The sequence below is a fragment of the Theobroma cacao genome, chromosome 1 (assembly GCF_053813885.1).
Source record: "Theobroma cacao isolate CCN51 chromosome 1, ASM5381388v1, whole genome shotgun sequence".
Taxonomy (NCBI): Eukaryota; Viridiplantae; Streptophyta; class Magnoliopsida; order Malvales; family Malvaceae; genus Theobroma; species Theobroma cacao.
The window spans coordinates 10,683,702-10,697,896 of NC_142639.1; the positions used below are offsets into that span (position 1 = coordinate 10,683,702).

General features: G+C 33.9%; 1 protein-coding gene across 4 annotated transcripts; it reads right to left on the bottom strand.

The window, feature by feature from the left end:
• On the bottom strand, positions 1 to 14,051 carry LOC18612232 (NOL1/NOP2/sun family protein). Of its 4 annotated transcripts, none has more exons than XM_088807117.1 (13): positions 13,757 to 14,051; positions 13,536 to 13,663; positions 12,673 to 13,024; positions 12,242 to 12,389; positions 10,501 to 10,638; positions 10,318 to 10,380; positions 8,916 to 8,998; positions 5,603 to 5,840; positions 3,395 to 3,606; positions 2,392 to 2,492; positions 1,555 to 1,636; positions 1,201 to 1,262; positions 1 to 419 (listed from the first exon to the last, which is right to left on the bottom strand). In XM_088807117.1, exons 1-13 carry the CDS (start codon positions 13,832 to 13,834, stop codon positions 305 to 307), a joined length of 1,800 nt encoding a protein of 599 aa, XP_088663243.1. In that variant the 5' UTR covers positions 13,835 to 14,051; the 3' UTR covers positions 1 to 304. The 4 variants fall into 4 exon arrangements, 3 of the variants coding, with proteins under 3 accessions (XP_088663243.1, XP_007048973.3, XP_017983330.2); XM_007048911.3 differs by having other exon boundaries at positions 8,916 to 9,037; XM_018127841.2 differs by having other exon boundaries at positions 3,395 to 3,554; positions 5,599 to 5,840; positions 8,916 to 9,037.
• Positions 14,052 to 14,195: the final 144 nt, after the last annotated feature.

Sequence of the window (14,195 nt, forward strand, 5' to 3'; positions counted from 1 at the left end):
TTGTCAATAAACCTCTTTCCTTGTGCTCGAGTCAAAACAGGAAATTCCCTGGATTTTGATAGTTTTCTTCATGAAAAATAAATTCATCCCATCATTTCTACACAGCAAACAGAACTGATACAATAATTTGAACCACATATCTAATTTGGTAAACAGAGTGCTCGGACCATGCTTTTCTTCATCTCTCGACAGCAAATTGCTCTCTGCACAGAAGAATACTACAACACCAATAAAATAGAAGCCACAGAACACTATAATTCGTTCAATGGTCTTACACCTAAGCTCCTAGTTGCAAACTGGCAAGTCAGGTTTCTTTGGGGCCTACAACAAACTTGGCTATGAAGAACCCTATTGTATCAAGTGGAGACGAGGGATCAAACCTCTGAACCAACTCCTCCTCTCCAGGTCTTAGCCACTCTCTGTTAACGTCAGCACCACCAAAGTAATTGTTGATTAGGAAAAAGGACAATCAACAAAAAAACAAAAAGGATGATACAACAAAAGATTCCTCATTATGCTTGTGAAACAAACAGGAAATAGAATATCAAGTATACCCTCCTAAATCCTATTCTAGATTCAGTGACAATAAAAGGGTTGGTAGATGAATTTCTACACCCAATCACAACCAGATGCCACATTCCCGACCATCTTTGATACATTCCTGATCTTCATTTCTAGCCTACAATATTCATGCTTAATCCAAAATTAGACCACAAGATACATGAGCTGCCTATTTCTCTCTTATGCAGGAAATAAATGGAAAATCACAAGCATAGATTTAGAAACTCAAGCACCAACCAGGAAACAGACCATTCAAGGGACCATCAGCAAAGACAATGAAGACAGGCACCCACCATTTAGCTCATTGGTTGGTGCATGATCTCTCTCTCAAAAAGAATAGGATTCAAATCCCCTTTCTCCAAAATATATATATATATAAAAAGACAATGAAGACAGATAAAATGCTGCAAGTCTAAAACCAAATTCAGCAACAGCATCTTCCATAAACAAAATTAAATGACTGTTTATCAGAAGAAACTTTAACAAGAAATTCAGACACTTCAGCAGAAGCACTCTGATCAATGATCCAATGTTTCCACAAGGCAGCCACTTATAATGGACTTTATATATGGACAAATATATCAGTTCAATTGTTGGAGAGGGGTACAAAATGGCAAGCAATTGGATTGAAACACTTACTCAATATATCCATCAGGAAATTGGCAACTACCAACAAGACCAGGTCCTCCAATTCTTGGGTGCTGGAAAGTATAATAAGAAAGCTAAATTAAAACCTTTAATCAAACAGATTATTACCAATTTCATTACCAACTGGCACTCCCACATAAAAAAATAAAATAAAACCATGATTTATACCAAATTTTTTATAATATGATTGTTGTAATGCAATTGTAAATCTTTTAAACACAATTCAAATGTAACTCAAGCAGCTCTGGAGTTTTCCCAGCTAATGATAAATCAATGAAAAAGTAAAACATAAAATTAATGTGCATGTGTTTGTACGTTTGTAAGGTTAAACTTATAGCATCTAACCTGTGGTGCTAAAGAGAGGAACTTATACGTATCCAACGCATATCTGACCAATGCTTCATTCTCACCAGGATTAATTGTACATCTAACAATATGTGAAAGAATCAACGTAGGAAAACATGAAAAGATTAGCTTAACCATTGTCATTACTTACACAATAAACAAAAAATAAGCAAAATATAATGGCACTTTGATTTGACAATTCTAATTATATCATTTAGATCCTAGATCACAGTGATCAAAAGGCATAAAGCACATAAAGGCACTAGGATTTCGGAAGGCAGTCATTATCATAATTAACTAAAGTCAACATTAAACCCTATTACTTAATTTCTTTAGCTTGCATCCGCAACAAAAATATTTAAATGGATAATACTAAACCTTCTTAAGTCTCGTAAAAACACATGTATCACTCTTTTCTCTTTCAGATTGAATAGTTCAATTTTTTAAAGAAATGAAGAAATAAAATTCAAAGTGACTTACCTAAGGCATGCATTCCACATTTGCACGCATATACAAAAAAGAAGAGCACATCAGGCACAAAAGGTACAAATCTCAATAAAAGCACCTAAACTTAGCAGTTATGTACTCAACTTGACCATCCATATCCTAGATAATATTCAGGAACCAGTAAAAGCAGATTACCTCAAAATTTTAAACTTACTACTAATATTGTCAGCATTCTGCAAAATGTTCTAATGCATGTACACACACACACACAAAAAACCCAATCAGAAATGTATTATGTGGCACACCAGGCATGAGTACCAACTATGAGAAGAATACAGATTAATAATCTATACAAATAAGTATAAAATTGAGAAAAGAAAGCAAACTAACGTTGAGTACACAAGGACTCCACCAGGGCGTACTAATTGAACAGCCTGATCAAACATTCTCCTTTGATATTTCCCATGATTTCTTAACGTCTCTATTGTTTCCTGTATACAAAAAAAAACACACACACAAAACGATTTAGGAAAAAGTTTTTCATTTCTTTCTATAAAATTAAAATAAATTAAACAGACTATTTTAATTAAACAGACAAAGTAGAAAACTGAAAACATGCAAAATCATTGAACTTGCTCTTTAACTTTCTCTCATGGAATACACTTCATTGCATTATCTGCTACCATCATCTCCCTTTTTAACTTGCATATCTCACCTTGAGGGTTGCTTGTATGTTTATTTACCCTAAATCACCCCCAAAAAATAAATTAATGAAAATACAAACAGGGGCAACATGTAGCAACAACAAATCAGAAGCCAAAAATCTTTGTATAAGGATGAAACAAGTGCCATAGACTTAATTTATCAAACTGAAGAAACTAATGTTTACTAGTTATTTTCTGCAGGAAAATAATTTTGGAGTAAAGTTCATCTGTATGAATATCTTGGGTTAAAACTAGGCAATATGAATATAATAGCAATCTGCTTTAAAGGTTAAAAGATAAATTGAAAGATGCAAAATATTTAAATGGCATGCTCCATAACTTGAAAACAGAAGAAATGGAAGAAAGTTCCTACGCCTAAGAACAAACTAACTCGCAACATGCCAATCCTAACATAGTTCACGTTAATCAATCCCCTAGAAAGGAAACAACTGTATCCATATATAACTTGTATGTTTCATGTTGTGTGTGTGTTTTGCAACAGCTGTCTTGTCAATGGTCCAGGCCAGCTAAAACAAGGATAAATAATTTGTTCAGTTCAGCAAGGACATAGATTTCATCACTCTCTACAGATTCTATGCATACAAATAGACAAAATATACAAGCAGCAATATAACCAGGAACAAGAACAAAGTGTCCATTTGTGACCAGCATTAACAAAATTGTCCTACCTCTCCAGCAAAAAGTCTAGGTCTCAAACCAAGAGCCGAACAAGGAGCATCAAGAAGAACCCGATCAAAGCTGTTAGGAAGGAAGCCTTTTGAATTCTCAACCCTACCACCTAGGCTTTGATTTCTCCCAGGACCATTCCTCATTCTTCGCATGTTCTTCCTGATGTCAGCTTTGCTAATGTAAGTTCTCTCATTCGCTTTTTCATTGCTAACTAAAATATTGAGAATGAGGACAAATATGTAACTCTAGGCATTTTACTCATGCAAAACGAAAATGGTTGAGGAAGCATTAAATAATGAGGATGTCAGATTCAGAACATAAAATGATATAAAAAAAACTCTAGTTCATGATTTAGTACCAAGAGAGAAGTCTTGCATGTTTGATTTCATTATCTTTTCGAACAATTTCTAGGGATGTCAACGGGTACCCTATTATAGGGTACTTGAGAGTACCCGACCTGGTTACACCGGGTTAGGGTAATCCATAAACGGTTTTGGGTAAGGTTCAGGTAGTGATTTCACTATCCGAATCGAGTTCAGGTACCCCTTGGGTACCCTTTACCCGAACCCGATTACTATTTATAAATATTTTATTATTATTTTAATAATTAAATTAAAAATTTACAATTTTTACCAACTTCACAAGCAATTTTTTTTGTTAAAAACTAACAAATATTGAAAAGTATGATTACTCTAATTATTAATATGATGACATTAATATATTTAAATTAAAAAATTATTAGATTGTTAATTATATTTCAATAATTTGAATATTATATCATATTATAAAGAAATATAATTACTATTATATATATATACTTTTAATATAAATATATTTACTTTTTATTTCGTATTAACATTACAAAAATTATGACTTATAAATTATTAATTATAATATATATATACCATTATTTATATAATCTTATAATATATATACTTAAAGAAAGCTTTTGAAATTAGAATGGTTTTGAAACCTAAATGTTTTTTTTAATTTCACGAAATTAAGAACAAATCCTTATAATTAATTAAATTAATTCATGAAACTATTATTATTAATTAACTTGTAATGTCTTTTAATATATATAGTTTATATATTGTGTTAATTTATAAGGAATATAATTACTATTTTATATATTAAAATATTTTTTATGTATGCGTGTGTGTTTATATATATATATATATACTTTAAATATAAATATATTTACTTTTTATTTTGTATTAACATTGCTAAAATTATAACTCATAAAATTATTAATTACAGTATATATACCTTTGTTTATATAAACTTATAACATATAAATCTAAAAAAAAGTTATGAGATTAGAAAAGTTAATTGGGTAATTGGGTACCCATGAAGAAGATTTTAATAATTTTTTGTTTAATCGGGTATTTATACGAGTTAAGGTAATTATAGGGTAATGGGAATGAATTAGGGTTAGGGTTAGGGTAGTAATTTTCAAATTATTCAGGTAGTTAATAGGGTTCAGGTATTTGATTTTTAATAGGATTAGGATTCGGGTATCTCGAAATTAACGGGTACCCTATCCGTTGACATCCCTAACAATTTCATATAATCATAAATGTAAGAATACAATGCATGTGAAGGCAAATATTGCAATCACATTCCACATTGATGCAAAAAAATCTTGAGTTGAAAATTTACTATTTGTTTACTATAGAAAACTTGAAATTATAATAATACCAGAGTCATCAATACTTGGGCAACTAATGACTATTGCTAATAAAGGATTTATTGCCACAAACTTCATTTCTAGATCTCAAACATTAAATTCATTGCACTCAAAATATCAGTAAAGTGGTGCAGAGATTGACATAGAGAACTGAAAATCATAATTATTAAGAATCAAACAGAAAAGAAAGCAACAATCAGATAAGATAATCAAATAAGTGGTTTAGTTTTTGACCTGGATCACAGGCAAAGAAGAGAATCTCCTCATGCACAAACCCCAAGACTTGTACAGCCTTTTATATAATAAGAGGACAAATAAAAAGTGTTAACATGGATAGGAGATACTAGATGAATTGACTTAAATTGAGCTTGGCAGTCCTTAACTGAAACTGATTATCTCAAGAATACTCTATTCTTTAAATATTATATTTAGAAACTACATATCATTTCCCCCACCTACCCCCACCAAAAAAATGCAAACAAACATGTTCTCATGTGCATTGACAGATTTTACCTACCATTCTCCTTGCAATTTGTATCAGCATTCAATCCTACAGTGGTAGTAGATGAACCCCCATTCTCAAGAGGCCTCAAGTCAGAACTTTGAATCACTACATCATTATTATCCTTGTTACAGCACAAAGTGGTCATATCACTTGACCGATTTCTTTTACAAACAGCTTTGAGAGCATCTAGTTTGTAAGTTGTAATACAAGTCAAACCCACCTCAGCAGCCAATTTCTGAATATCCATAACCTATTAAAAAAGAAATTGGAGTTCTCAAAATAAAGAAACCATAATTTCCAGAATCAAATATAACTGACATCATCCTGACAGTATATTAAAGTTGAAAATTTTTCACAGCAATCAACAAATAAGAAATAGAGAAGCTGTGCATTTTGTATGTAGTGTAATTTATACTTCCTAAGCCAAATATTCTCATATGAGAATTGTCAATTATTAGGAATATGGAAACTCAGTATATCATATGCTTAAGTGAAATTAAAAAAAGGACCATTCAAAGGACCCTTATTATCTGTGTTTATAATTTTCTCTTGAGGGGATTGAAACTCAAATGGCAGGTGAGTTGACTGGCTGGCTCTTGGAAGACTACCACCAGAATGAAGGCCAATGTTTGTTTGACAGGGTGTCACGGTCCTAGCATGGAATCACATGAATCTCACATCGAAGAGATATGCTCCCAGCGGGTCAAGCCATAAATCCCACATCGAAGAGAAGCTCCTTGAGGGGAGCCAAAGGAGGATGTCATGGTCCTAGAGGGAAGCCATGAATTCTACATCGGCTGTGTACTAGAATGATACTAGGCATTTAAGGGTTCACACCACCTTCAACCTGTGAGGCACCTTTTATGGGACAACCATAAGGCAATGGGCCAAAACAGACAATTCCTCACAGGGGTTGGTGTGAACCGTGACAGTTGGTATCAAAATAGACTCTAGGGTTACTAATAATGTGCCACTAAAGATAGTGGGCCTTGTTGAAGTGAGGGAAGATGTCACAGTTCAAGCATGGAACCATGTGAATCCCACGTCGAAGAGATATGCTCCTAGCAAGTAAAGACATATAACATCGAAGAGAAGTTCCTATAGGGGAGCCAAGGGAGGAAGTCATGGTTTAAGAGGAGAGTCATGAATCCCACATCAGCTGTATACTAGAGTGATATTAGAGATTTAAGAGTTCATGTCACTTTCAACCTGTGAGATGCTTTTTGTGGGACAAAATTGTGAGGCCAACAAGCCAAAGCAGATTATACCTCATAGAGGTTGATGTGGAACATGAAACAAGACCTCCAATGGTTAATTCAATAATGTAGAGAGAAGTGAAAGCTTATCTCCACAAAGAAAGAAGTGTTATGCACAATCTGTACTTAGTGAAAAGAGAAGAACAGTACCTTATTTATAGCTAAGGGTTGGAGCCCCCTTGATGCACAAAGGACACAAATAAGGTTCAAGGGACCTGTCTTATGTTAGAAAGTACTGGTTCGAGTACATAAATGTTGGTTTGATGTGACAATGTGGAAAACAATTCCCCTTCAATTACAAGTCTTGCGCTTGGCCCCAAGGTCCACACTATGGCCGGTTCGAAGGTTTATGGGTCAAGTACTATGGCAGTAGAACATAATAGCCATATAGTGCGGGGTCAAGCCCAATATTGAGCCCCTTGATTCACATGGCCTTGACCGACCATTGAACTGGCCACGGTAAGTAGAGCTGTATACATCTTGATTTCTAAACAAAAATTTCAATTAACTTGCGATATTCTGGTTTTCCAGATTCCAAACTGAATACACCAAAAACCTAAACTGACTTAGATTCAATTCCTTGTTTTGAAATTTAAATTTATTTAGTAAAATCTAGAAATAAAATAATATTTTTATTTTACCAAAAATAAAGAGAAATGTAAAAATTAATAAAAAATGCAATTCAATTCGATTGTTATTATTTATTTTTGATTTTCACCTAATGAATTGAAAACCGAACCAAATCGAATAGTTATGCTTAGAATTTGAACCGAATATAATAAAAACCTGATTCCAACCAAATTGAACACTACGGTTCAAATCAATTTTTTGTTTTCTCAATTGTTTGGACAACCCTAATAGTACAGACCTTGTGGGCCAAGCACAACACCCGTTAACAAAAGGGAATTATCTAACACATTTTTCACATCAAAGCAGTCTTTCTGTACGTAAACCAGCACTTTCTGACATAAGATGGGTCTCTTACGCCTACTTTGAGTCCCCATCAACCATGGAGGCACCATCCTCAACTATAAATAAGGTACCCTTCTTCTCTCTTTACCAAGCATACATTTTGCACAAAACTCCTTTTTTTTCTAAGAAAGATAAGCTCTCACTTCTCTCTATAATTACTGACATAAGGAGGCCACGCTAGACCAACGCGGACCATCCATTAGTGTCTATCATGTCTTCCAGGAGCTAAGTGGTCCATTCACCTAATATGACTTTCAAGCCCCTCAATAAAAAGCATAAACAATTAAGGATAGCAACGAGGCGACCTCAGGTTATGATTTTGATACCCAACCACGATTTGAGAAAAGTATGTCATCTACACCTAACCTGACCTTAAACAAAATTCATGTTTATAATTTTATCTTAGTAATATTTCATGAAATAATTTATTTTTTAATACAAAATAACATCTTAATTACATTTTATTATTGAATTAATGTCTCCAATTAGTGTCAAATAATAAATTATTGAAATAATACACATTTCTGAATATAATATTAAACAAAAAATATAAAACACATTATTTTTATATGCCACACTACAACTTTTCAAATGTAAAACCCAACCCAACCCCTGATTTTCAAACAAAAAATCCCACCCCTATCAGGCTGAAATGGGACAAAAACCATCGGATGCAGGGTTTTTTGCACCCCTATAAACAATATGCGTTTTGAAAATTAAGAGCTGCGACACCAAGCAAAAAAATTAAGCCATTCCTCAAAAAACAATGGCTTTTTACCTTAATGATTGATTCTTAGCTTTAAGTCTCAGAAAGGCAAGCACAAGGTAACATGCTTAGGTGATATAAGTAATGCAATGATGTTAATAGCATAGGTACTCAAGCTATTGTGCACAAGGTGTATTAACTATTGTTTTACACTAATGAAACCCAACAGAAGCATAAAGTTTCTGCAACAACTTCCTTTTGCAAAAAAAACCAGCCTCAGTCACGTGTTTACAACATCAACAGAAAATTAATGAAGCAAACCTGGAAAATATACAAGTCACATGTAAAAGTCGATGATAACCTACTATTTCATTTAGCTTTAAATGTGTACCTTATTATGAGATCTATCTGCAGCAATGACTTCCCCTTCATCCTTCATAAGGATAGCAATTGCAGTTGTCTTCCCTCCTGGAGCTGCACACATGTCTAGTATTCGCTCACCTTTCTGAGGATCTAAAACAATAAAAAAAAGCACATACACAAGGACCACGTCATGCATAGATTTCACAATTTAAAGCATACATGCACAGAAAACTAAAAGCAAAAGAATATGAGAGACAAAAAAAGATAAACACTTAAATCTTTTTCTGGACAGAAAAGAGAGAAAAGAAAGAGACAGATCTTCCATTTTCCAAGTAATAAATCTACCACCTTTAACAACCACATTTTAGCAAAAAAAAAAAAAAGGCAACTAACACTTAAAATGAAGCAAGAATAGCTATGGTAGCAGCTGTCAACAATCACCATTGAAGAGTCAAAAAGAGTAATGAGGTGTGACTCCCTTCAATATCTACACTTTTATCTTTCAAATATTTTATGTCATAATAGCTGGTCAGACAAGCACCAAAATTCAAATGCTATCCTCGCATAACAACCTATCAATCTACACATAATATTTAGGTTACTTCACGAACTCCTCATTGCAAAATCTAGGACCCAATAAGGAAGCCATCTTTAGAGTATACGTTATCAATAGTCCTTTCTTGTCCATCCAAGTAGCATAAACTTTTGCTTTTCCAATCAGAAAAATTCCACTGTCTTCTTGATCTATGATATGAGTAAAGCAGTATCATTTTGGGAAGACTTGAAACCTTCAGTAGTCTTAGTTTATGGACAAATAAATCAGGAAAACATTTATGATACTAGATATAAAAAATAAACAAAATAAAAATGCTCAAATCCAATAAAGACAATTCAAATTTCAAGACACTTGAAACAATGTTTTTTAACAAAAGATGTTCCTGCAGTGGCCAGTTAAAACAAAATAAGTTCAGCTGGTAACGAGTCAATTTCCACATTAATACTTCCATTCCAAGCATAGGAATGTGGCTCCCTCACCCAATATAGCCCACCAGAATTGGTACCCACTAATTTGTTAAAGCCATGGTTCCAAGGCCAAGGTCAGAAATTCAAACCTCTACAATAGCTTGGCATGCTCATGAACAACAAAGACAAGAGTCTCCCTCCCTCCCCCTCAACTCATAGCTTTCAATTCAACTTCATTATCACTAAAACATCCATCATAATACTCATCAATGATTAATTTCCAAGTTCCAGATCATGTACAAAGTGCTCCATAATAGTTCTCTATTGAAGAGATTTTACACCTTAAAAGAATTGAGAAACTTAAAAGAAACTACCATGTACTTACATAGCAGGGCATAGCTTAAAGACAAAAAATCCTAAATGAAAAATTGTAAATAAGCAAAATAAAAATGGTATAGGATAGATACCAAGAGCATGAGCAGCGACAATGCTTGGCAGGTTTTGAAGAAATATTTCCCCCTCAAGCACATCTGTAAAAACAAAAGAAAAGTACTTAGAGCAATTCAAACTTTCAGAAAACAGCATCCAGAACTTAAACCATAAATCAATTGCCAAATTTCTACATGTTCAAGATAACGCATGACTTATACCATGAAAGGAAGGCAACTTAAATACTTGATTATTCATATCAACAGCAATTCCTTGAGAAGCACGAAAGATCCGAGCTCTTGACAACATTGTTGTTCCTTGACCAATGTATAATCCATTTCGTTCAAAGTAATAAGGATCTACAATGTAAAATAATCTATTAAATCCAAGAATTTTTAACAATGTTGCAGCAGCAGAAAATATGAGCATCAAACACAAACAATGAATACAAGAACTGTAATATAAGGTGATAGTGATGTTTAAACAGAGTACTTGGTCTTCAGATTCAATATAACTATCAAAATAAAGGGAATAAGTTTTGTTTCTGAACACATAAAACTACTACTCCTATTCAGAAAACAAATGTGTGTTTTATTACAATTAGGGAAGTGAAAATGTCATTCTTCTTAAAGTATAGACATAGAATACTAGTTACAAGCAACTCATAAATGTATACAATAATAAAGCCACTGATTGAGTTTGGTGCCACAAGTCAATTGAAACCAACACAGTTGGTGAAATTAAAGGCTGAAATAAAGTAACAATAACAAGCCGGTACCATAATTATTCCTTGCAACCAGTTTTAAAATCTAAATCTCTTTGTTTTTCCTACAACACCTGAAATTTGTGGCATCAACATGTTGACCTTCTTTTGAGTTACATCAAAAACAGTGGAGTTTTAACTGAATATATAACAAAGTTCATTTGAAATTTATATACATTCCATTCTAATCTATGTTACATGGACTTGGCCATGAGTATCCAATATGGGTATTTGTCCATGTATGAGACTAGTCTTTGTTAAAATGTTCGAAATCGCAGATTCAGCTAAACAGTGTTCAAAAATAAGACATGGATACGGGATCCTTCTATAAATTTGTATTGAATATAGTAATGCTACTTGTATAATTTAGAAAATTTAAAAAATCAATTTGACTCAAAACAACCTTGTGTTTATAGGGACCTAGTATGAGAAAAGTAAAAGCAAATTGGGCTTATCTTGCCCCAAAATCAATGTTAAGCTGATATTCTTTTGTTCTTTCATTTTTAAAGGGGCTTATGATGACATAATAACAATGATATATGGGCTTAAATTGTGTTTTTTTCCTTTTTAACAAAAACCTAAAATCCAATTAAAAGGCAAAAGCCACAAAAGCCAACCATGTGCACTCATCTGTCATATGTCTATCTAGAATCTTCTTCTTGTCTCTTAATCTTCCTTCTCTTCTTTATAACAATTTCATTTCCTTATTACTGTTCTTTTCTTCCTCCTTTTCTTGATCCTCTTTCTCTCACTCTCTCTCTCTTCCCAGAATAATTCCTCTTATACTTCCTCTCATGCTATCTGTCACTATGCCTTCTGGTTATCCTTTTCTTGGTCAATTTGTGGATTAAGTTCTTTTATTTTCTGCTTATGCAAAAGCGCTGAGTGTGAATAACCACTGCCATATCAGATGCGTATTCTGCACATGAATCCGTATCATTTTAAGTCAACACAGCTATGGTGCTCAAGAATGCCGAATCCATGTAACACAAATACTAATAGATGCTTAATTAATCTTTCTAATAAGAAAGGCTATAAATTTTCATGACAAAACTTCAATCAGAAAATAAGTTGCTAATCATAGTTTGTAAATCCTAAATCTAGTACCCCCGAATCAATAAAGACCAAATGATCAAAATGGTAAAGCATTAATATTAAAGAATGATGACTTACAAATGAGCAACGCATATACTACTTACCTGTCTGCAGTCCCTGCAGAACAGTCCCACGTGTTATACCAAGTCCCCATCCACCATCAGGAGCAGGCTGCTCCACAGCAACTGAAACTGCAACTGCATCCCCTCCCTCAACATGAGCACTGCAGGCCATTACACCAGGAACATATACCTAAAGATAAACCAACATCAGAAAACAGAGGATGAATTTCGAGTCAACAAAGAGCACTAACAACACAATCTTTTATAAAGGCCTCCGGAATCGTTAAGAAATATTGTTCATAACTTATACAGGGAAAAGATAAACCTCAAATTTAACTAATATATAAAGAAGCAATTGCAGGATCTTCATACATAATACAAAGAAACCCATCATTTCAAAATTTAAGTCACACGTAAAATCAATAAAAAATGAACTGCTATTAAATTATGCATATAGAAGAAACATGCTGTACCTGAGCACCTCGAAGAACTGCTTCAGCACATTTCCTACTAACAAGTACCTCCTTCGGAGGTTTATCAGGCGCATAACCATAGTCAATTGTATGTGGTCCAGAACCCTTGACAAATACAACATATTCTAAGCCTGGTATCTGACACTTAGAGATGGACCCATTTTGTAAGCACGATTGCTTCTCAGCCATATCCAAATCAATACTTTTATTTGCTTTAATTTCTTCGAAATTTATGTCTTCAACATCATTATCAGACCCTGACTTTCTCATGATTTCCTGAAGTTTCTCAATGACAGCATCACTTGACGTCTTGAGAGTATTCACTCGAATACAAGAGTAGCAAGATGGACGCCTAATCGAAAACGAATAATGGCATAATAAGAATGAATGAAGATACCATGATAAACATGGACTCTGCTTTTGTTGCGTTTACTACTTAGTTTTTGCTATAAGATTTTGCCATTCAAAAACGGTTAAAAAGAGCAAAAGCAAATAGCAAGAGGCAAAAGCAATAGGTATCTTGATTAGAAATGTGCAGATTACTAAGATTCCGTTTGGTTGATGCTTTTGCTATTTAGTTTTTGCTTTTTCTGAAAAAATGAATAGAAAGCAAAATAACAAAGATTAAGAAGTGAATAGTAAACACAAAGCCAATAGGCAAATGCAAATAGCAAAATTATCAATCAAACGGGACCAAAACTATAAACCATAGATAAAAAGGTAAAATTATGCATTATGCTATTTTTAATTTGCTTTTCTTTCAAAAGCCCAAAAGAAAGAAGGAGACTAGCTTAAGCTAAAATGAAAGAAGCCAAATACAAAGTAAGCTGCTTAAAGCTTTTGTCGATGAGAAAGAATCATACGTTAAAGCTTTGGAGATTTGAGCAAAATGAAGAGACCCATAGGCTTTGATGAAGTAATCTTCCACCTGAGGATTCCAACGCAATATGGGGTTGTAACAGTAACGCTCTGATGATGCATCCATCTTTATCTACAAATTAAAACAGAAAAAAATGAAAAAAAAATCAGATTACGCGTGTAAAAATGCATTGATTTAAGGTGGTAAAAGGGTAAGAGAGAGTGCCTGGCGGGGAGTAGGGTTCTGGAGAGTGAGGAAGGTTTTGCGGAAGGCTTCAAGTAAATCCCTCCCTTTCTTCTTCATTCAAAAGGGGCCGATCCAAATCAACGCTTTGCATCGCATATGACCATCTTAATAACATATAGGCCGCATTTGGTACAAGGAATGTTGGTATTAAAGGCACCATACGCCACCATACAAGAAATACTAACTCGGAGTCCAAGTGTAGTTGAGCTGGGCTCCTTTTATCTACTTGCCTATGTCTGCCAATCCAGCAGAGCAAGAGCTGGTATTATCCGAGACTCTTATCCACATGGATATGCTGGTTTCGTAATGGAGAGGCCCATATTCTTTGATGGAGTACTCATTGGGTCATCTTAAGTACTTTAGCACGCCCAGGCTCCCGCTTCACCCCCGCTCCAGAAATCAAAGGTCTTGGGTTTCC

Excerpts from the sequence above, each read along its gene's own strand:
- LOC18612232 (XM_007048911.3), bottom strand. The coding sequence starts at position 13,834 with ATGAAGAAGAAAGGGAGGGATTTACTTGAAGCCTTCCGCAAAACCTTC. Across the intron at positions 9,038-10,317 it reads TGTCGCTGCTCATGCTCTTG|ATCCTCAGAAAGGTGAGCGA; the intron begins GTATCTATCCTA and ends TTATTGTTTTAG. Across the intron at positions 2,493-3,394 it reads CTAGACTTTTTGCTGGAGAG|GAAACAATAGAGACGTTAAG; the intron begins GTAGGACAATTT and ends TTTTGTATACAG.